General features: G+C 33.5%; 2 protein-coding genes across 2 annotated transcripts; both read right to left on the reverse strand.

Annotated features, from left to right (window-relative positions):
• Window positions 1–10,754: 10,754 nt before the first annotated feature.
• Window positions 10,755–11,494, reverse strand: LOC145284062 (uncharacterized). Its single transcript, XM_080133137.1, has 2 exons — window positions 11,254–11,494; window positions 10,755–11,011 (listed from the first exon to the last, which is right to left on the reverse strand). Exons 1-2 carry the CDS (start codon window positions 11,473–11,475, stop codon window positions 10,799–10,801), a joined length of 435 nt encoding a protein of 144 aa, XP_079989263.1. The 5' UTR covers window positions 11,476–11,494; the 3' UTR covers window positions 10,755–10,798.
• A 9,900-nt stretch (window positions 11,495–21,394) lies between these two features.
• Window positions 21,395–22,134, reverse strand: LOC145283698 (uncharacterized). Its single transcript, XM_080132723.1, has 2 exons — window positions 21,894–22,134; window positions 21,395–21,651 (listed from the first exon to the last, which is right to left on the reverse strand). Exons 1-2 carry the CDS (start codon window positions 22,113–22,115, stop codon window positions 21,439–21,441), a joined length of 435 nt encoding a protein of 144 aa, XP_079988849.1. The 5' UTR covers window positions 22,116–22,134; the 3' UTR covers window positions 21,395–21,438.
• Window positions 22,135–24,655: the final 2,521 nt, after the last annotated feature.

Genomic DNA, 24,655 nt, shown 5'->3' on the forward strand with positions numbered 1-24,655 from the left:
GCAAAATATTTTTATATTAAGCATATTAACAGTTATTCTTATTAGAAAAGTCAATTAATAGCTTATGCTGAAGTCATCTTAACAAGAAATTGAACCTCAGAGAAATATGTAATTAGTGTCTCATGACTAAAATAGAAATCAAATGCAGGTGTAGAATATATGAATTTACAAAGTGAACGTATAGCTACATGTATCTGTATACTTCCTTAATATACTCCTAAATAAATATTTATTATTCATGTCTAATCCTTATTGTTAAAATCTGACAAAAATCACAGATATCCACATTTAAATAATGACATCCTTGCATTATTTTTTGCTTTTCACAAAATTCGATTGAACTAACGCTTAAATTCATTACAGAAACTTATGCCTTGCAACTTATTTCAAATTATATAATAATTAATTACTTAATAACGATTCATGGAAAATGCACAAATGTATACAGCATATGTATATGCATATGTAAATATCAATATCTATGCATATGAGAATCCAGAAGATTTTGGAAATTCAAATTATAAATAGTTCAAAGGTATTTAGTTTGGTATATTAAAAAAAATATAAAGATAACACTGAAATGTAAATTAATGAGTTTAATATATACATGGTTTATCATTATACACAGTTTGAAGTGTAAAGTTATTGCTCTCAGGAATTTCATTAGTATCTTTATATTACCCTCAAATATAAAAATCTGCTGTGATATATGCTAGGGAATATTGAAGAAAATTTAAAAAGAAATATATATTTAAATAGTCATCTAATTTAGTGTTCAATTTTTGTAAAATAAACGTAGTTATTTACAGTTCCACATAGCAACAAGCATATTCTTTTGATTTAATTTTTTTTTTTTTTTTTTTTTTTATAAAGGCATCACCACATTATCAAGGCCCAGAGGCCACTCAAGGATAAGGGTTAAAGAGTGTACAGTAGAAGTTGGTCAATATAGTAATCATTAGTAATGAAAATTTGGTAAATTTAATAACTTATATGGAACGGCTCATCAAGAACTTATTTACCTTAGACTTGAACACAACCATATTGTAGTCAGCCGGAAAGCAGGAAAACGGAAGACAATTCCACAGGCGTGCAGTTCTAAGAAAGAAGCTTTGTTCATGGAATCTATGTTTAGGTTTAGGCACAGATAAAGAGTGGGGGAAATTATTGATAGTGTTTACAGCTAGACGAGTGTTTCTTGTGAAAGTTTGGCGAGGGGGGACCATAGATTGAAGCTCAGTTGAACACTTTCCATGAAAATAACGATACATCAGAGACAAACTCGCAACATCTCTTCTGTGAGATAGAGGTTGTAAGGAGGAGAAAAGGACATCTCCTACGAGGCTACGAAGTCTATTTTGAACTCTATCAAGGCAGGACAAGTCCTTTCTAGCAGCTCCTGCCCAGATGTGGCAACAGTATTCCATCCTTGGACGTACCTGGCTCTTATATAGATAGAGAATAGCATCAGCAGTGAGATATCTACTGGATCGATAGAAAGATCCCACCATTTTTCCAGCGGCCTTGGCAACAAATTTGATATACGTGTTCCATTTAAGATCAGGAGTAATGGTCAAGCCCAGAAGCTTGTCAAAACTTGAGGCCTCCTGAAGACGAGAGCCATTCATTTCAATTGATGACAAATGTGGATTAAAATGTTGATGATGTAAAGAGAGAAGCTTGGTTTTAGATGCATTAAAAGTAACCAGCCACTCCTTTCCCCATTGTACTACATGCTCAAGATCAGAGGAGAGAGAATTGGAGAGTACTTGCTCGTTTACTGTCTTAGATGTGGTACCATAAATGGTAGTGTCGTCAGCATAAATGTCTACAAATGATGTAAGGATATGATTTGGAAGATCATTAATGTAGATCAGGAAAAGAGTTGGGCCCAGAATGGATCCCTGAGGGACACCGGCATTAATACTGTGAGCTTCTGATTTTTGCCCCTCAACTACTACTCTTATGAACCTATCAGAAAGAAATGATTTAATAATTGAGAAGACTTTTCCAGCTATACCATAGCTAGCGATCTTATGAAGTAAACCTTTATGCCATACCCTATCAAAGGCTTTAGATATGTCAAGAGCAATTGCCCTAGAAAGATTGCCACCGTCGAGAGATTTGCTAATCCTATGCGATATAACTGTAAGGACATCTGCTGTAGATCTAGCAGAACGGAAACCATATTGAGTGTCACTAAGAAGGTTATTTTTGTTGAGATGTTTGATTACTTCTGTATTTAACACAGATTCTAGCAACTTACTCATGACGCACAGGAGACTTATTGGCCTGTACTGAGAGGGGGATGAGCGATCACCTGAATTCTTAAATACAGGGCATACTGATGAGATTTTCCAGGGAGATGGGAAACTATTCTCCTTAAGACAACGTTTAAACAGTTTTGTAAGTATGGGCGCTAGTTCAGGTTGAAGTTTTTTGAGTACTATAATTGGAATACCATCAGGGCCAGTTGCTTTACTGGAATCAAGGTTTTTGATTAGCTTGGCAACATCACGTACAGATATACGTATATCACATAGCGTGTTTTCTGATACAGGAGGAAATATTGGGGGTTGGCGGTCTTGGTCGCAAAGGGTAGAATTAGCTGCAAAGTTCTTGACAAAGAGTTTGGCTTTGTCTGATGCTGACGAGATTACCTCAGGTCCATTGATAATAGTTGGGATGGAGCACACGCTTCTGTTCAGGATTCTGTTTGCTATTTGCCAAAACTGGTGGGAACCAAGCCGCTGCTCAGCTACTTTGGACTTAACAGATTGAGCATACAACTCTCTTGCGTTCCTTATTACTTTCTTACAATGGTTGCTGGCAGTCCTGAAAACGGCTTTAGTTTCCATGCATCTATTACGTTTGAAGCAGTGGAAAAAGTGATTTCTGTGCGCAATGGCAGCAGCACATTCTGGAGAGAACCATGGCTGGCTGTTAGGTTTTTGCTGAAACTTTTTAGAGGGTATGAAATGGTCAATACCTACAATTAACCATTCAGTTAGGTCTAATACTATAGAGGACACATCCTTTTTAAACATGGAATGCAGAGGTAGATCAGATATAAATGTACGGAAGCTATCCCAGTCAGCCTTAGTGTATCGATATACTGTACGATGAAGTGGTACGTCTGGGGACTTATTACATTTCATTTTTATCTTAATTGATACAACAGAGTGGTCGGAAGATCCAAGAGGCGACAGAACAGAAACTGAACATAGTTCAGGGCAAGTTGTGAGAAAAAGGTCTAGTAGGCTCGCATACTGGCCGTCATTATCGGGCACACGGGTAGGTTCCTGAACAATCTGAGTGAGGTCATAGGCAATGGAGAAATCATGACAGAATCTCCCCTCATCATCGGTCTTGTTTGAGTGGGTCAACCATTCGACGTTGTGAACATTGAAGTCTCCACATACGTGAATGTTAGCTGAAGGATAAGTAGAAAGGACTTGGTCAATTTTCTCAGATATGCTTTGAAAGATAGTAACTCCGCTGTTGTGGGGGCGATAGAGAGTAAATATAAATGCAGTAGTGTGAGCTAAAGCAACCCGGAAGCACATATAGGGTAAGTTAGGATCTTCCCTGGAGATGTCCCTCCCACATGGAAAGCTATCTTTAATATAGGCACATATTCCATGCCCATGGCAATCTTGGGGGTCAGATTTAGAAGTTAAGTTAGAGTATCCTGTAATTGCAAACTCATCTAGGGAAATAGCCTGTCCAATGCCAGTTTCACTTAAAAATAAAAGGTCTGGTTTAGTCTCCTGTAATTGGGTTTCAACCTCTGGAAGGTTAGAACGTAGACCCCTGATGTTGGAGAAGGAGACATGGTAGTAGGGGTCTACGTTGGAAGTTGGAGAACCGGGTTTAATTGTGTATTTTTTCTTGAAACTTGTCATGATGAAATTTTGGAATTTGTGGACTAGGTCGACAGATTTACTTAGAGCAGGACAGAGAGGGGAAACTAAGAGAGAAAAAGAAACGAAGAATTTTTTTTTTTTTTAGTGCAATTATTAAAAAAATGAATATTAATTTCTAAAATTGCAAAGTTAGATTCCTTTAGAGTTTATGAAATTAACATATACATTTGCATCAGTGGCAAAAACAGGTAAATTATAGGCAACAAACGAAATAGATGTTTAGGCATATACAGAGAGAGACATGTGTGCAGAAACATAGGAATTGAAATATATACCTGGTGGTTGTGTGGTTGCACCAGGAGCTGACGTTGAGATACCTGGAGGTTGTGTTGTTACGCTAGGAGATGGTGGTGGAACACCTGCAGTTGTCCTTGTGGCACCTGGTGCTGGTGTTGACCTTGCTGGTACTGATGTAGTTACACCTGGTCCTGGTGTTGATATAGCTGAAAGATATTTTTATATTAAGCATATTAACAGTGATTCTTATAAGAAAAGTGAATTGATGGCTTATGCTGAAGTGGTCTTCACAAGAAATTGAAACTCAGAGAAACTTGTAATTAGTGTCTAATGACAAAAAAAGAAATCAAATGCAGGTGTAGAATATATGAATTTACAAATTGAAGGTATAGCTACTTGTGTCTGTGTACTTCCTGAAAATACTCCCAAATAAAATGAAATTTGGCAAACATTGATTATTGATGTCTAATCCTTATTGGTAAAATCTGACAAAAATCACAGATATCCAAATTTAAACAATGACATCCTTGCCTTTTCTTTTGTGCTTTACACAAAATTCGATTGAACTAACGGTTAAATTCATTGCCGAAACTTATGACTTGAAACTTATTTCAAATTATATAATGACTAATTTCTTAATAACGATTCATGGAAAATGTACAAATGTAAACAGATGTATGCATATGTAAATATCAATATCTATGCATATGAGAATCCATGAGATTTTGGAAATTCAACTTATAAATACTGCAAAAGTTTAAAGTTCGTTATATTAAAAAAAATATAACACTGAAATGTAAATTAATATCTTTATATATATATATGGTTTATCAATATACACAGTTTGAAATTAAAAGCTGTTGCTCTGAGGAATTTCATTAGTATCTTTATATTACCCTCAAATATAAAAATCTGCTGTGATATATCCTAGGAGATATTGAAGAAAATTTAAAAAAACTATATATTTAAATATTCATCTAATGTAGTGTTAAATTTTTATAAGATAAACGTAGTTATTTTCACTTCTATATAGCAACAAGCATATTCTTTTGATTTAATTTAGTGAAATTATCCAAAAAATGAAGATAAATTTCTAAAATTGCAAAGTTAGATCCTTTTAGATTTTATGAAATTAACGTATGCTTTGGCTTCCGTGGCAAAAACAGGTAAATTATGGGCTAGAAACGAAATAGATGTTTATGCATATAAACAGAGAGAAATGTGTGCAGAAACATAGGAATTGAAATATATACCTGGTGGTTGTGTGGTTGCACCAGGAGCTGGCGTTGTGAAAACTGGAGGCTTTATTGTTGACATAGAAGGTGGCGTTGGCATACCTTCAGCTGTCGTTGTGGCACCTGGTGCTGGTGTTGACCTTGCTGGTACTGATGTAGTTACACCTGGTCCTGGTGTTGATATAGCTGAAAAATATTTTTATATTAAGCATATTAACAGTGATTCTTATTAGAAAAGTCAATTAACAGCTTATGCTGAACACTATCTAAGAACACTGCCGAATACATAAAGTGAATTTGTGTGAAATTTCATAAAAATCGATCCTGACACAGATAAAGTTGATTTTATATAATAGTAGAGAAACATATATTTTATATATGTGACAATATTCAAGTAAATTAATTTTTGTTATATAAAATGCTTCTTTAATAATTACTAACGGTATCTTTATGGTGTTGTCCGAGATTTAGTTGCATTATTTTAACTTTTAGTTTGTTTGCAAATATCTAAATTGGAAGTAAACAGATTCTATTTAATTTTTCAATTTTAGAAAATACTTTTTCCGTTTCTTAATTCATATTTGCTATTGATAAGCTAACATTTTATATAATCATTTGTATGATCTGTATAAGTAAGTTTTCAAATAGCTATGTACGTTATTTTATTGCCCCGGACATGAAAAACAATAAGCATGAAAATTATCAATGAAAAGGTAAGTCAACATTTGCTTCATAAATTATAGTCGAGTCTGACTTTAAAAATCCGACAATGCAACTTTATATGTTGGATAAACCCAGAATGATTAAATTGAATCATCACATCTGCAAAAATCATTTGGATGGGAAATTAACATGGTTAACTGTTGTAGGGGCTTATCTGTTGGTCAATAATGGACTCTTCCTACTATAAAGACTGGGAGAATGTGCCTCTTGACGTTATAAACAACTGTTGTAGTGTACGCCTTATGGAGAAAAATAAACTCTTATTATAAAGACCGGAACATTACACCTTTCAGTATTATGCACAAGTCATGCACACTTGGTAATCAGGCTGCTGATTACAAAAGTTTGAAATCTTTGCTTTTCCTATCAAAGTCGCACCAACAATTTTCCAGCAAGTTATGGACACTTTGTTGGAGGAACTTCATTTTTACGATCGCTTACTGACATGAAATCTTAATAAATAGTAAAAGTATTGAAACGCTGGAAACATGCCCAAAGTGTGTTTTCACAAATATGGGACTATGGGCTCAAAATAAAAATAAGAAGAATGTGATTTCTTCATGAAAGAACTCAAATATCTGGGTCATATCATAGATAAAGACGACAGGTGGCCAGATTCTGAATGGACCACTACAATTAAAGAGATGTCATCTATTAAAAGGTTACGTCTATGAAGAGTTTCCTGAGATTAGAAAATTATTACCAAGCATTTATTCCACACAGTTCTCCATCTTTTACTGAAAAACTTTATAAAAATAAGGGTTGGAAATTGACACTCATTGTTCAAGAATACATGTGAACTTTGATGGACCGTAAGAAGAGTTCTGCTATCTTATTATAGTAGATAGTTACATAAAATTGCTAGAATGATTTAGATGTATGGAAAACATTACATAGGAAATGATAAACCTCTGGCATGAATTGTTGGTCTGATTTGGGGTTTGATCAATGATTGATAACAGAACTCAATTAACGTTGACTGATTTTGAAGTGCTGTGTAACAATTTCCAAATAAAACACATTAGCACCTCTCTGTACCATCCCTGTTAAAACGGCCAGGCAAAGCGTTTTGATCGACACCCTAAAAAAACTCCTAAAACATTGCGGCACGCCTAGAGAAAAGGCCTTAAAGCAATTTTTATGAGTGTATAGGATGATACTAAGCACAAAGATAAATCTTCATTATATCCAGCAGAATTGGTGTTTGCTCGAAAAATGAAGATCAGTATTTTAAAAAATTGCTGCCTAAACAAAACATGGGCGAACATCTAAAGTACCAAAGAATCAGTACATTCCAGGTGAAAAGATGTTTTTTAAGATATGTAAAACAATACATTCTTTTGAGTATATGTTACTATAGAAAAGAATATCGGAAATATAGTCTACATAATCTGAGGCTCTCAGTAATCAAATTAGAAAGCAGCTCTTAGATGAAACTTACAGTACGTTACAGGAACATGTAGCAATAGATGCCATTTATGACACCTTAGACCTGGAAATATTTAAAACAGCCCCAGAAGAGCAACACTCCTAAAGAAAAACAAAAGTTGTTAGACCTTATCAGGATCAACCCAAAGAGAAAATGATACCGAGACTCCTGCAAAGTTAAGGTCTGGGAGGGAGGTTGTTGTAGTGCTCATCTTACAAATAATAATGAATGCTTCCTATTACTATAAAGACGTGAAGAACTTACCTTACAGCGTTATGCACAAAGTACGCATACATGGCAGTTGGACTGATGTATAACCATTCTTTTTATTTGTTTTATTTATTTTCCTGTTTAGTATATTTTGTTTCAAGTAAATCTAAAATTGTGTCTTTCTTTATGACCCTTCTTGTGTACAACAATAACTGAATATGTTATGCTTAATCTTATGTCAAAGAGAATATCAGTATGTCACTGAAATGCAATGGGTAAACTTAGTCGCGATTGCTATATAATATGATAAATTAAAGTAAATAATATTATGTTTGGCATATGATAACGATGAAAAGATAATTTTTTATTAGTATCGAACATTATTATGCAGCAAATACAATGTTTAAACGGAATTCTTCTATGGACATGCATAGAAAAGCATACAAATATACACAGACATATGCATATTTAAATATCAACATCTATGCATATACAAATATATGAGAATTTGGAAATACAAGATATATACTGCAAAACCTTCAAACTTTTTTTATTTTTCAAATAACTTTTTTTATACTGCTTTTTCACCCTAAACGAGGCACAATACCACTTGGGCCTAACGGGCTACTATGTAGGATCAAATTTGCAATGATACTAAATAGGGAGTTGAGCAGCAGAATGTCTGTTCATATTACATTTGAACTTCTGCATGTCATTACAGTCAGGATAGCAGGAACTCGAGAGGGAATTTCCAAATATAACCGTTTGGGAAAAGAAATTATTTGAGTAGAAGGCTTTTTAGCATCTATGAATGTTTATAGTTTAAGAGTGGGATTTTTCTGCTTGTTGGGTTAGTCAAGAGTATTTACATCGATTGCTAAATATGCTTGCAGTTTGCCAGAGCATTTTCTATTAAAATACTTGTAAAATAGGCACATGGAGGCAATATTGAGGCAGTGGGACAGAGGTTAGAATTTGGTTGACAGTGCAGGACCTATTAGGTTGGCGACTCTATTTTGAACCCTGTATAGGAGTGAGAAAATAGTAGCAGATTAACTATCCCAGATGTGACAACAATACTCCATGCATAAGCGAATGGTGGCCTTGTAGAAGTACAGGATACTCTCGGACATGAGTAATTTTCTAGCATGATAGAGAGAGCTCATCTTCTTCCCAGCAGCTTGGCAATGCCCTCAATATATGTGCTCTAATTCATGTTCCCTGTGAACATTTAACCAAGGAATTTGAATGAAAAGATTTCAGGTAGCGCATCATTAGTCATGGCTATAAGTGGCTGAAAAGATTTCTTGTAATTATTAAAGGAAATAAGCTTAGTCTTAGCAGCATTGAATGTTACCATCCATTTATGACTTTGGTCCACCACAGACTGGATGGCTTCCTCTTAAGTTTCAGCCATTTCCTTAGATATGTGTACATTTGTTTTCCCGTCATGTCTGTTACAGAGCATGGTGTCATCAGCAAATATGGAAATCTCAGAGAAATATGGCATCCCTGTGCCTGTTTTACAAGTACTTTAATGGAAAGTGTTCAGACAGACTCAAATTACTGGGTCTCCTCAGCATAAATGCCTGCGACAAACCCAACTGGAAATTCAACTTATAAATAGTGCAACAAACAGCAAAATCCCACCCCAACATTGTAAAGATTCCTAGATGCCAGAACTCCTTCTACTCAAATAGCTTCTTTCAAACTGCTAGACTTATTTCCCTCCCAGGCCCCTGCTTCCCTGACTCTATTGATATGTAGAAGTTCAAGTGTAATGTGAATAGACATTTCGCTACCCAACTCCCTACAGTGTGTCCGTGCAAATTTCGTCCCAAATAGTAGCCCCTTATGTCTTAGTGGTACTGTGCATATTTGGGGTGAAAAATCAGATAAAAAAGGTTAGTTTCACATAGTGCTAAGATACCTGGGAAATTCGCTAGGAGAAATGATTCTACATAGTTTAAGTTTAAATAATTTCAACTGTTACCCTGAAAAAATACTGAATCAATATGCACAGTTAAATGTTTTAGGTTATTGCTTTCATAAAATTACTTAGTATTTTGTACCATCTTCAAATATAATAAAAGTGAAGTGATTATATGCAAGAGAATGTTGGAGCAAACTTCAGAAATAATTAAATTTTAATATTTGTTAAAATTTGCGTTTAATTTTAAAAAAAGGTAATGTAGTAATATTCATTCTGACGTGACAGATTTGTTTTGACAATTAGGAATTTACATTGAAATTGAAGAAATAATGCACACTTGCATCGTTGACTTATTGTGTCAAAATAATAAAGAGTCATATAGGTAGGGACTCTTGCATGCCACACATTTTAAAGCCTTTTACCTGTATTTTTTGTTCAAAAGGAGACACAAAAAATCCAGGCAGTGCTGTTTTAATCTCAAAATGTAAGCGACTCCAGTTGATGGAGAGTGATAGTTCTGGGCCAGATAGTGGTTAGATATTTCAAATGGGAAAATCAGGATTTGAAAGAAAAATATTTCAATCACTTGGGCTTAAATATGATACTCCGTTCTCTCCCTCCCTCTTTCTATCTTTCTCTATCTCGGTCGTGTTTTGCCTAAAAGTGAAGAATTGTAAATTAGTTAGCGTTTAGATGCACCTCGTGATGGTGTGGTCACTAGCTAAGCACAAAGTTCGAGCTCAGAGTAAATAATCGTTCTTACATGCTTAAAAAAATTTCTAAATATATAAGAAAATGTATGTTGCTCATTTTATATAGCATTTGATGACAGAAGATTTGGCATTTTAGAAATAACGAAAACAGAGACCTCAGAAAAATCCCAACAAAACGCAGGTGGCATAATGTAAATGATTTTGATTAAAGATGATGTGCCTATCAACTTTAAGTGATAAATGTAGGGAGCTGGGCGTAACATCAGTAGAAATATCAAGAACATACCAAGCTTACCCTCCAGCAGCAAACTATCGGGTTATATTGGGCTGATAATACTCTGCATTTTAAATCCAACACAATGAGGGATTTGTGTTTAATAAAGGAAACGTTATTACTCACTTGTTTCTTTGATACAAAGTTTAACAGAAGTTTTCACTACAACAGGAAACTGAGGATTTCTAGGAATAATTGTAATTCTCAGTACTGTTTCATCTGTACCAGCTGGAATGTTGACAGGTTTGTTATAATTTGCTGTGACCTTAGTTGGTGTAGGTATTAATCTTGCTGGAGTAGTTTCTGCCAGAGGTACACCTGTAGTCACTTTCTGTAGAAAACACAGTAATAATGTACAATTATAAGAAGTCAATATAAAATATAAAGTAAAACACAGGTGACGATGTAAAATAGCGTTTACTTTCGGTTTCAATCAGCCAAGTGAAATACACGTTTGACGTGACATTGAGTAAACTAAAAAACAATAAGGTAACAGAATTTTTCATGCCATACTTGCGTTAAACTAAGAACGTAATAAATGTGCTATGTACGTTAGGAGATGTAAAAATTTACCTGTGTAGTTGTCAGAAATTCAACAAGGTATTTTTGAACATTATCTGTATCGATAAGCTGAATTACACCGCCACCTGTCATCGAATCTCCAACCGTGATTGTGACCACTCTGTCTTGTTGTGTATATGTTAACCATCCAGTACCACTTGGTCTGATGTCTCCGGGATTTCCACTCGGTTCCAATGTAATAGCACTATCAGGCAATACAATATCATCATCCATCCCTTCCAAAAGTGTACACGTCACTATGAGGAAAGAGTTAAGCAAAAATTAAAATCGTCAAAAGCTGGTAGTTTTGTCAATTTGTCTATTGAGAATTTTGACTTGGAACATGCACATTGAGAAAAATAGATAAGAGAAACTTGAAAAATGCCGTATAAGCTGTGAGAATATATTTGATTATATCAACAAGTATATACTTTTGATTTAATTTAGTGAACTTATTACAAACTGAAAAATTTTTCTAAAATTGCAAAGTTAGGTCCTTTTAGACTTTATGAAAATAACATATATTTGTGCTTTAGATAACAGATAAATTATGAGCTAAAAAAAGAAATAGATGTTTATGCCTAGAAAATAGAGATGTATGTGTGCAGAAATATATTATTCAAAATATATATATGGTGGTTGTGTGGTTGTATTAAGTTTGGTATATTCAAAAAAATAAACATATAATATTGAAATGTAAATTATATGAGTTTAATATATACATGGTTTATCAATATACACAGTTTGAAGTGAAAAGTTATTGCTCTCAGGAATTTCATTAGTATCTTTATATTACCCTCAAATATAAAAATCTGCTGTGATATATGCTAGGGTATATTTAAGAAAATTTCAAAATAATTACATTTAAATATTCATCTAATTTAGTGTTCAATTTTTGTAAGATAAACATAGTTATTTCCAGTTCTACATAGCAACTAGCATATTCTTTTGATTTAATTTAGTGAAATTATTAATAAAAATGAAGATTAATTTCTAAAATTGCAAATTTAGATCCTTTTAGAGTTTATGAAAGTGACATATACTTTAGCATCAGTGGCAAAAACAGATAAATTATAGGCTAAAAACGAAATAGATGTTTATGCATATAAACAGAGAGACATGTGTGTAGAGACATAGGAATTGGAATATATACCTGGTGGTTGTGTTGTTACCGTAGGAGATGGTGGTGGAACACCTGCAGTTGTCGTTGTGGCACCTGGTGCTGGTGTTGACCTTGCTGGTACTGATGTAGTTACACCTGGTCCTGGTGTTGATATAGCTGAAAGATATTTTTATATTAAGCATATTAACAGTGATTCTTATTAGAAAAGTCAATTGACGGCTTATGCTGAAGTCATCTTAACAAGAAATTGAACCTTAGAGAAACTTGTAATTAGTGTCTCATGACTAAAAAAGAAATCAAATGCAGGTGTAGAATATATGAATTTACAAAGTGAAGGTATAGTTACATGTATCTGTATACTTTCTTAAAATACTCCTAAATAAAATTAAATTTGGCAAACATTTATTATTGATGTCTAATCATTATTGTTAAATCTGAAAAAAAAACTGAAATTTTGAAAATATTTATTATTGATGTCTAATCCTTATTGGTAAAATCTGACAAAAATCACAGATATCCAAATTTAAACAATGACATCCTTGCCTTTTCTTTTGTGCTTTACACAAAATTCGATTGAACTAACGGTTAAATTCATTGCAGAAACTTATGACTTGAAACGTATTTCAAATTATATAATGACTAATTTCTTAATAACGATTCATGGAAAATGCACAAATGTACACAGATGTATGCATATGTAAATATCAATATCTATGCATATGAGAATCCATGAGATTTTGGAAATTCAACTTATAAATACTGCAAAAGTTTAAAGTTCGTTATATTAAAAAAAATATAACACTGAAATGTAAATTAATGTGTTTAATATATATATATGGTTTATCAATATACACAGTTTGAAATTAAAAGCTGTTGCTCTGAGGAATTTCATTAGTATCTTTATATTACCCTCAAATATAAAAATCTGCTGTGATATATCCTAGGGAATATTGAAGAAAATTAAAAAAAAATATATATTTAAATATTCATCTAATGTAGTGTTAAATTTTTATAAGATAAACGTAGTTATTTTCACTTCTATATAGCAACAAGCATATTCTTTTGATTTAATTTAGTGAAATTATCCAAAAAATGAAGATAAATTTCTAAAATTGCAAAGTTAGATCCTTTTAGATTTTATGAAATTAACGTATGCTTTGGCTTCCGTGGCAAAAACAGGTAAATTATAGGCTAGAAACGAAATAGATGTTTATGCATATAAACAGAGAGAAATGTGTGCAGAAACATAGGAATTGAAATATATACCTGGTGGTTGTGTGGTTGCACCAGGAGCTGGCGTTGTGAAAACTGGAGGTTTTATTGTTGACATAGAAGGTGGCGTTGGCATACCTTCAGCTGTCGTTGTGGCACCTGGTGCTGGTGTTGACCTTGCTGGTACTGATGTAGTTACACCTGGTCCTGGTGTTGATATAGCTGAAAAATATTTTTATATTAAGCATATTAACAGTGATTCTTATTAGAAAAGTCAATTAATAGCTTATGCTGAAGTCATCTTAACAAGAAATTGAACCTCAGAGAAATATGTAATTAGTGTCTCATGACTAAAATAGAAATCAAATGCAGGTGTAGAATATATGAATTTACAAAGTGAACGTATAGCTACATGTATCTGTATACTTCCTTAATATACTCCTAAATAAATATTTATTATTCATGTCTAATCCTTATTGTTAAAATCTGACAAAAATCACAGATATCCACATTTAAATAATGACATCCTTGCATTATTTTTTGCTTTTCACAAAATTCGATTGAACTAACGCTTAAATTCATTACAGAAACTTATGCCTTGCAACTTATTTCAAATTATATAATAATTAATTACTTAATAACGATTCATGGAAAATGCACAAATGTATACAGCATATGTATATGCATATGTAAATATCAATATCTATGCATATGAGAATCCAGAAGATTTTGGAAATTCAACTTATAAATAGTTCAAAGGTATTTAGTTTGGTATATTAAAAAAAATATAAAGATAACACTGAAATGTAAATTAATGAGTTTAATATATACATGGTTTATCAATATACACAGTTTGAAGTGTAAAGTTATTGCTCTCAGGAATTTCATTAGTATCTTTATATTACCCTCAAATATAAAAATCTGCTGTGATATATGCTAGGGAATATTGAAGAAAATTTAAAAAGAAATATATATTTAAATAGTCATCTAATTTAGTGTTCAATTTTTGTAAAATAAACGTAGTTATTTACAGTTCCACATAGCAACAAGCATATTCTTTTGATTTAATTTAGTGCAATTATTAAAAAAATGAATATTAATTTCTAAAATTGCAAAGTTAGATCCCTTTAGAGTTTATGAAATTAACATATACATTTGCATCAGTGGCAAAAACAGGTAAATTATAGGCAACAAACGAAATAGATGTTTAGGCATATACAGAGAGAGACATGTGTGCAGAAACATAGGAATTGAAATATATACCTGGTGGTTGTGTGGTTGCACCAGGAGCTGACGTTGAGATACCTGGAGGTTGTGTTGTTACGCTAGGAGATGGTGGTGGAACACCTGCAGTTGTCCTTGTGGCACCTGGTGCTGGTGTTGACCTTGCTGGTACTGATGTAGTTACACCTGGTCCTGGTGTTGATATAGCTGAAAGATATTTTTATATTAAGCATATTAACAGTGATTCTTATTAGAAAAGTGAATTGATGGCTTATGCTGAAGTGGTCTTCACAAGAAATTGAAACTCAGAGAAACTTGTAATTAGTGTCTAATGACAAAAAAAGAAATCAAATGCAGGTGTAGAATATATGAATTTACAAATTGAAGGTATAGCTACTTGTGTCTGTGTACTTCCTTAAAATACTCCCAAATAAAATGAAATTTGGCAAACATTTATTATTGATGTCTAATCCTTATTGGTAAAATCTGACAAAAATCACAGATATCCAAATTTAAACAATGACATCCTTGCCTTTTCTTTTGTGCTTTACACAAAATTCGATTGAACTAACGGTTAAATTCATTGCAGAAACTTATGACTTGAAACTTATTTCAAATTATATAATGACTAATTTCTTAATAACGATTCATGGAAAATGCACAAATGTACACAGATGTATGCATATGTAAATATCAATATCTATGCATATGAGAATCCATGAGATTTTGGAAATTCAACTTATAAATACTGCAAAAGTTTAAAGTTCGTTATATTAAAAAAAATATAACACTGAAATGTAAATTAATGTGTTTATATATATATATATGGTTTATCAATATACACAGTTTGAAATTAAAAGCTGTTGCTCTGAGGAATTTCATTAGTATCTTTATATTACCCTCAAATATAAAAATCTGCTGTGATATATCCTAGGAGATATTGAAGAAAATTTAAAAAAAATATATATTTAAATATTCATCTAATGTTGTGTTAAATTTTTATAAGATAAACGTAGTTATTTTCACTTCTATATAGCAACAAGCATATTCTTTTGATTTAATTTAGTGAAATTATCCAAAAAATGAAGATAAATTTCTAAAATTGCAAAGTTAGATCCTTTTAGATTTTATGATATTAACGTATGCTTTGGCTTCCGTGGTAAAAACAGGTAAATTATAGGCTAGAAACGAAATAGATGTTTATGCATATAAACAGAGAGAAATGTGTGCAGAAACATAGGAATTGAAATATATACCTGGTGGTTGTGTGGTTGCACCAGGAGCTGGCGTTGTGAAAACTGGAGGTTTTATTGTTGACATAGAAGGTGGCGTTGGCATACCTTCAGCTGTCGTTGTGGCACCTGGTGCTGGTGTTGACCTTGCTGGTACTGATGTAGTTACACCTGGTCCTGGTGTTGATATAGCTGAAAAATATTTTTATATTAAGCATATTAACAGTTATTCTTATTAGAAAAGTCAATTAATAGCTTATGCTGAACACTATCTAAGAACACTGCCGAATACATAAAGTGAATTTGTGTGAAATTTCATAAAAATCGATCCAGACACAGATAAAGTTGATTTTATATAATAGTAGAGAAACATATATTTTATATATGTGATAATATTCAAGTAAATTAATTTTTGTTATATAAAATGCTTCTTTAATAATTACTAACGGTATCTTTATGGTGTTGTCCGAGATTTAGTTGCATTATTTTAACTTTTAGTTTGTTTGCAAATATCTAAATTGGAAGTAAACAGATTCTATTTAATTTTTCAATTTTAGAAAATACTTTTTCCGTTTCTTAATTCATATTTGCTATTGATAAGCTAACATTTTATATAATCATTTGTATGATCTGTATAAGTAAGTTTTCAAATAGCTATGTACGTTATTTTATTGCCCCGGACATGAAAAACAATAAGCATGAAAATTATCAATGAAAAGGTAAGTCAACATTTGCTTCATAAATTATAGTCGAGTCTGACTTTAAAAATCCGACAATGCAACTTTATATATTGGATAAACCCAGAATGATTAAATTGAATCATCACATCTGCAAAAATCATTTGGATGGGAAATTAACATGGTTAACTGTTGTAGGGGCTTATCTGTTGGTCAATAATGGACTCTTCCTACTATAAAGACTGGGAGAATGTGCCTCTTGACGTTATAAACAACTGTTGTAGTGTACGCCTTATGGAGAAAAATAAACTCTTATTATAAAGACCGGAACATTAAACCTTTCAGTATTATGCACAAGTCATGCACACTTGGTAATCAGGCTGCTGATTACAAAAGTTTGAAATCTTTGCTTTTCCTATCAAAGTCGCACCAACAATTTTCCAGCAAGTTATGGACACTTTGTTGGAGGAACTTCATTTTTACGATCGCTTACTGACATGAAATCTTAATAAATAGTAAAAGTATTGAAACGCTGGAAACATGCCCAAAGTGTGTTTTCACAAATATGGGACTATGGGCTCAAAATAAAAATAAGAAGAATGTGATTTCTTCATGAAAGAACTCAAATATCTGGGTCATATCATAGATAAAGACGACAGGTGGCCAGATTCTGAATGGACCACTACAATTAAAGAGATGTCATCTATTAAAAGGTTACGTCTATGAAGAGTTTCCTGAGATTAGAAAATTATTACCAAGCATTTATTCCACACAGTTCTCCATCTTTTACTGAAAAACTTTATAAAAATAAGGGTTGGAAATTGACACTCATTGTTCAAGAATACATGTGAACTTTGATGGACCGTAAGAAGAGTTCTGCTATCTTATTATAGTAGATAGTTACATAAAATTGCTAGAATGATTTAGATGTATGGAAAACATTACATAGGAAATGATAAACCTCTGGCATGAATTGTTGGTCTGATTTGGGGTTTGATCAATGATTGATAACAGAACTCAATTAACGTTGACTGATTTTGAAGTGCTGTGTAACAATTTCCAAATAAAACACATTAGCACCTCTCTGTACCATCCCTGTTAAAACGGCCAGGCAAAGCGTTTTGATCGACACCCTAAAAAAACTCCTAAAACATTGCGGCACGCCTAGAGAAAAGGCCTTAAAGCAATTTTTATGAGTGTATAGGATGATACTAAGCACAAAGATAAATCTTCATTATATCCAGCAGAATTGGTGTTTGCTCGAAAAATGAAGATCAGTATTTTAAAAAATTGCTGCCTAAACAAAACATGGGCGAACATCTAAAGTACCAAAGAATCAGTACATTCCAGGTGAAAAGATGTTTTTTAAGATATGTAAAACAATACATTCTTTTGAGTATATGTTACTATAGAAAAGAATATCGGAAATATAGTCTACATAATCTGAGGCTCTCAGTAATCAAATTAGAAAGCAGCTCTTAGATGAAACTTACAGTACGTTACAGGAACATGTAGCAATAGATGCCATTTATGACACCTTAGACCTGGAAATATTTAAAACAGCCCCAGAAGAGCAACACTCCTAAAGAAAAACAAAAGTTGTTAGACCTTATCAGGATCAACCCAAAGAGAAAATGATACCGAGACTCCTGCAAAGTTAAGGTCTGGGAGGGAGGTTGTTGTAGTGCTCATCTTACAAATAATAATGAATGCTTCCTGTTACTATAAAGACGTGAAGAACTTACCTTACAGCGTTATGCACAAAGTACGCATACATGGCAGTTGGACTGATGTATAACCATTCTTTTTATTTGTTTTATTTATTTTCCTGTTTAGTATATTTTGTTTCAAGTAAATCTAAAATTGTGTCTTTCTTTATGACCCTTCTTGTGTACAACAATAACTGAATATGTTATGCTTAATCTTATGTCAAAGAGAATATCAGTATGTCACTGAAATGCAATGGGTAAACTTAGTCGCGATTGCTATATAATATGATAAATTAAAGTAAATAATATTATGTTTGGCATATGATAACGATGAAAAGATAATTTTTTATTAGTATCGAACATTATTATGCAGCAAATACAATGTTTAAACGGAATTCTTCTATGGACATGCATAGAAAAGCATACAAATATACACAGACATATGCATATTTAAATATCAACATCTATGCATATACAAATATATGAGAATTTGGAAATACAAGATATATACTGCAAAACCTTCAAACTTTTTTTATTTTTCAAATAACTTTTTTTATACTGCTTTTTCACCCTAAACGAGGCACAATACCACTTGGGCCTAACGGGCTACTATGTAGGATCAAATTTGCAATGATACTAAATAGGGAGTTGAGCAGCAGAATGTCTGTTCATATTACATTTGAACTTCTGCATGTCATTACAGTCAGGATAGCAGGAACTCGAGAGGGAATTTCCAAATATAACCGTTTGGGAAAAGAAATTATTTGAGTAGAAGGCTTTTTAGCATCTATGAATGTTTATAGTTTAAGAGTGGGATTTTTCTGCTTGTTGGGTTAGTCAAGAGTATTTACATCGATTGCTAAATATGCTTGCAGTTTGCCAGAGCATTTTCTATTAAAATACTTGTAAAATAGGCACATGGAGGCAATATTGAGGCAGTGGGACAGAGGTTAGAATTTGGTTGACAGTGCAGGACCTATTAGGTTGGCGACTCTATTTTGAACCCTGTATAGGAGTGAGAAAATAGTAGCAGATTAACTATCCCAGATGTGACAACAATACTCCATGCATAAGCGAATGGTGGCCTTGTAGAAGTACAGGATACTCTCGGACATGAGTAATTTTCTAGCATGATAGAGAGAGCTCATCTTCTTCCCAGCAGCTTGGCAATGCCCTCAATATATGTGCTCTAATTCATGTTCCCTGTGAACATTTAACCAAGGAATTTGAATGAAAAGATTTCAGGTAGCGCATCATTAGTCATGGCTATAAGTGGCTGAAAAGATTTCTTGTAATTATTAAAGGAAATAAGCTTAGTCTTAGCAGCATTGAATGTTACCATCCATTTATGACTTTGGTCCACCACAGACTGGATGGCTTCCTCTTAAGTTTCAGCCATTTCCTTAGATATGTGTACATTTGTTTTCCCGTCATGTCTGTTACAGAGCATGGTGTCATCAGCAAATATGGAAATCTCAGAGAAATATGGCATCCCTGTGCCTGTTTTACAAGTACTTTAATGGAAAGTGTTCAGACAGACTCAAATTACTGGGTCTCCTCAGCATAAATGCCTGCGACAAACCCAACTGGAAATTCAACTTATAAATAGTGCAACAAACAGCAAAATCCCACCCCAACATTGTAAAGATTCCTAGATGCCAGAACTCCTTCTACTCAAATAGCTTCTTTCAAACTGCTAGACTTATTTCCCTCCCAGGCCCCTGCTTCCCTGACTCTATTGATATGTAGAAGTTCAAGTGTAATGTGAATAGACATTTCGCTACCCAACTCCCTACAGTGTGTCCGTGCAAATTTCGTCCCAAATAGTAGCCCCTTATGTCTTAGTGGTACTGTGCATATTTGGGGTGAAAAATCAGATAAAAAAGGTTAGTTTCACATAGTGCTAAGATACCTGGGAAATTCGCTAGGAGAAATGATTCTACATAGTTTAAGTTTAAATAATTTCAACTGTTACCCTGAAAAAATACTGAATCAATATGCACAGTTAAATGTTTTAGGTTATTGCTTTCATAAAATTACTTAGTATTTTGTACCATCTTCAAATATAATAAAAGTGAAGTGATTATATGCAAGAGAATGTTGGAGCAAACTTCAGAAATAATTAAATTTTAATATTTGTTAAAATTAGCGTTTAATTTTAAAAAAAGGTAATGTAGTAATATTCATTCTGACGTGACAGATTTGTTTTGACAATTAGGAATTTACATTGAAATTGAAGAAATAATGCACACTTGCATCGTTGACTTATTGTGTCAAAATAATAAAGAGTCATATAGGTAGGGACTCTTGCATGCCACACATTTTAAAGCCTTTTACCTGTATTTTTTGTTCAAAAGGAGACACAAAAAATCCAGGCAGTGCTGTTTTAATCTCAAAATGTAAGCGACTCCAGTTGATGGAGAGTGATAGTTCTGGGCCAGATAGTGGTTAGATATTTCAAATGGGAAAATCAGGATTTGAAAGAAAAATATTTCAATCACTTGGGCTTAAATATGATACTCCGTTCTCTCCCTCCCTCTTTCTATCTTTCTCTATCTCGGTCGTGTTTTGCCTAAAAGTGAAGAATTGTAAATTAGTTAGCGTTTAGATGCACCTCGTGATGGTGTGGTCACTAGCTAAGCACAAAGTTCGAGCTCAGAGTAAATAATCGTTCTTACATGCTTAAAAAAATTTCTAAATATATAAGAAAATGTATGTTGCTCATTTTATATAGCATTTGATGACAGAAGATTTGGCATTTTAGAAATAACGAAAACAGAGACCTCAGAAAAATCCCAACAAAACGCAGGTGGCATAATGTAAATGATTTTGATTAAAGATGATGTGCCTATCAACTTTAAGTGATAAATGTAGGGAGCTGGGCGTAACATCAGTAGAAATATCAAGAACATACCAAGCTTACCCTCCAGCAGCAAACTATCGGGTTATATTGGGCTGATAATACTCTGCATTTTAAATCCAACACAATGAGGGATTTGTGTTTAATAAAGGAAACGTTATTACTCACTTGTTTCTTTGATACAAAGTTTAACAGAAGTTTTCACTACAACAGGAAACTGAGGATTTCTAGGAATAATTGTAATTCTCAGTACTGTTTCATCTGTACCAGCTGGAATGTTGACAGGTTTGTTATAATTTGCTGTGACCTTAGTTGGTGTAGGTATTAATCTTGCTGGAGTAGTTTCTGCCAGAGGTACACCTGTAGTCACTTTCTGTAGAAAACACAGTAATAATGTACAATTATAAGAAGTCAATATAAAATATAAAGTAAAACACAGGTGACGATGTAAAATAGCGTTTACTTTCGGTTTCAATCAGCCAAGTGAAATACACGTTTGACGTGACATTGAGTAAACTAAAAAACAATAAGGTAACAGAATTTTTCATGCCATACTTGCGTTAAACTAAGAACGTAATAAATGTGCTATGTACGTTAGGAGATGTAAAAATTTACCTGTGTAGTTGTCAGAAATTCAACAAGGTATTTTTGAACATTATCTGTATCGATAAGCTGAATTACACCGCCACCTGTCATCGAATCTCCAACCGTGATTGTGACCACTCTGTCTTGTTGTGTATATGTTAACCATCCAGTACCACTTGGTCTGATGTCTCCGGGATTTCCACTCGGTTCCAATGTAATAGCACTATCAGGCAATACAATATCATCATCCATCCCTTCCAAAAGTGTACACGTCACTATGAGGAAAGAGTTAAGCAAAAATTAAAATCGTCAAAAGCTGGTAGTTTTGTCAATTTGTCTATTGAGAATTTTGACTTGGAACATGCACATTGAGAAAAATAGATAAGAGAAACTTGAAAAATGCCGTATAAGCTGTGAGAATATATTTGATTATATCAACAAGTATATACTTTTGATTTAATTTAGTGAACTTATTACAAACTGAAAAATTTTTCTAAAATTGCAAAGTTAGGTCCTTTTAGACTTTATGAAAATAACATATATTTGTGCTTTAGATAACAGATAAATTATGAGCTAAAAAAAGAAATAGATGTTTATGCCTAGAAAATAGAGATGTATGTGTGCAGAAATATATTATTCAAAATATATATATGGTGGTTGTGTGGTTGTATTAAGTTTGGTATATTCAAAAAAATAAACATATAATATTGAAATGTAAATTATATGAGTTTAATATATACATGGTTTATCAATATACACAGTTTGAAGTGAAAAGTTATTGCTCTCAGGAATTTCATTAGTATCTTTATATTACCCTCAAATATAAAAATCTGCTGTGATATATGCTAGGGTATATTTAAGAAAATTTCAAAATAATTACATTTAAATATTCATCTAATTTAGTGTTCAATTTTTGTAAGATAAACATAGTTATTTCCAGTTCTACATAGCAACTAGCATATTCTTTTGATTTAATTTAGTGAAATTATTAATAAAAATGAAGATTAATTTCTAAAATTGCAAATTTAGATCCTTTTAGAGTTTATGACAGTGACATATACTTTAGCATCAGTGGCAAAAACAGATAAATTATAGGCTAAAAACGAAATAGATGTTTATGCATATAAACAGAGAGACATGTGTGTAGAGACATAGGAAATTGGAATATATACCTGGTGGTTGTGTTGTTACCGTAGGAGATGGTGGTGGAACACCTGCAGTTGTCGTTGTAGCACCTGGTGCTGGTGTTGACCTTGCTGGTACTGATGTAGTTACACCTGGTCCTGGTGTTGATATAGCTGCAAAATATTTTTATATTAAGCATATTAACAGTGATTCTTATTAGAAAAGTCAATTGACGGCTTATGCTGAAGTCATCTTAACAAGAAATTGAACCTTAGAGAAACTTGTAATTATGTTATATATTCGGGGGAGTCATAAAGGAGATTTTGTCAAGGAGATTCGTGTACGTGATCGTCTAGTTTCTAATGGTTTTATTTTTGATATCTTTGTGGGTGTGTGTTTGTGGACATGTATTTCTTAACATACCTTTATTCATGTGTCGTCGGTTGTTCCTCTGGTTTTCATTGTCTCTTGGAGGGGAGCTGGCCTGTTGGATGAAGAATTCACTCCAAGATGACAATTAAGGTTTTTATGTTTTTATTCACCTTCCAAAGGTCGACACAGAATGGAGGTGAACCTTGCTTGTTTGATGATACACGTCAGCGTCCTCCCCAGCCCAGGGGGGGGGGGACAGCTGAAAAGCCGTCTGTCTTATTCAACACCCGAAAACCCAACTGCCAAGAAAGAATCAGCTAACCTCATCACATGATACCACGTCATCTGGTCAGCTGACCCTTCTTTTGCAAACGTGTCCACTGTCCACGTTATTCACCTCTCTCTCTCTCTCTCTCCCTCTCCCTCTCCCTCTCTCTATTCTCTAATAGAGACACACAGAGAGAAAATAGAAAGAGTAAGAAAGCCAGAGAGGGGGGGAGAGATGCTCTTTAACATTCCTCCACCCCTTTTTTATCAAAATGTATGGCAAGCCATACATTTTTAATAACTAACTAACTAAAAAAAATAATTATGTCCGAAGTACATCTTTATTTTTTCACTTTCCGGACTCACACCTTTTCCAAGAAAGATCAGGCACCAGTACTCTTCTACAACACTATCAACCCTTCTGCTGCTTCTCAAAAGTCCCTCCTAGACATTAACTTGCTTCTAAGTTAGACAAAGATACAGCTTTGCAGATATACATCTTGTCTAGGCGGTCGCATTGTTGGATATTTTCCACTGACTCTGCTCTTTATTTGGACCACTTGGCCAAACAAATGGAGACTCCATTTTCGATCACTTTTTCGAAATGGGGCCAGCATATCGCAATTACGACCAGAACGTCGGATGCTCCATGTTGGTGGTAGCTTTATCGCATGGGGACTCGAACCCCAGACCCTCAGATTAAAAGTCTGATGCTCTACCGACCCAACCATCCCACTCGCGTTCTCGACTTTCAGCATAGGCCTAAGTCCCAGTTTTTTTTTTTCTTTACTGTAATGCCCTGACGTCTTTCTCTGAGTGGTCCTATTACTGGAGCTTTGTTCTATTCAATCTACTACTTCGGGACTTCACAAAGCTCTTCTACTAACTCCCTTGGTTGGTCTAAGTCAAGATACGCCTTCACACTGATTCACTCGGAGCCTGTTTGAGTTCCTGGAACCCGACAAGATACGGAATCATCACTCCCTAACTAATGCGCCATCGATTTCTAACTAAGTAGTTTTCCCTTT

Source organism: Euprymna scolopes, chromosome 8 (genome assembly GCF_053919585.1).
Source record: "Euprymna scolopes isolate OS-2025 chromosome 8, ASM5391958v1, whole genome shotgun sequence".
Classification (NCBI taxonomy): Eukaryota; Metazoa; Mollusca; class Cephalopoda; order Sepiida; family Sepiolidae; genus Euprymna; species Euprymna scolopes.

Coding starts and splice junctions, on each gene's coding strand:
- LOC145284062 (XM_080133137.1), bottom strand. CDS start 11,475: ATGGATGATGATATTGTATTGCCTGATAGTGCTATTACATTGGAACCG. Junction 11,012..11,253: donor AATTTCTGACAACTACACAG/GTAAATTTTTAC, acceptor TGTTTTCTACAG/AAAGTGACTACAGGTGTACC.
- LOC145283698 (XM_080132723.1), bottom strand. CDS start 22,115: ATGGATGATGATATTGTATTGCCTGATAGTGCTATTACATTGGAACCG. Junction 21,652..21,893: donor AATTTCTGACAACTACACAG/GTAAATTTTTAC, acceptor TGTTTTCTACAG/AAAGTGACTACAGGTGTACC.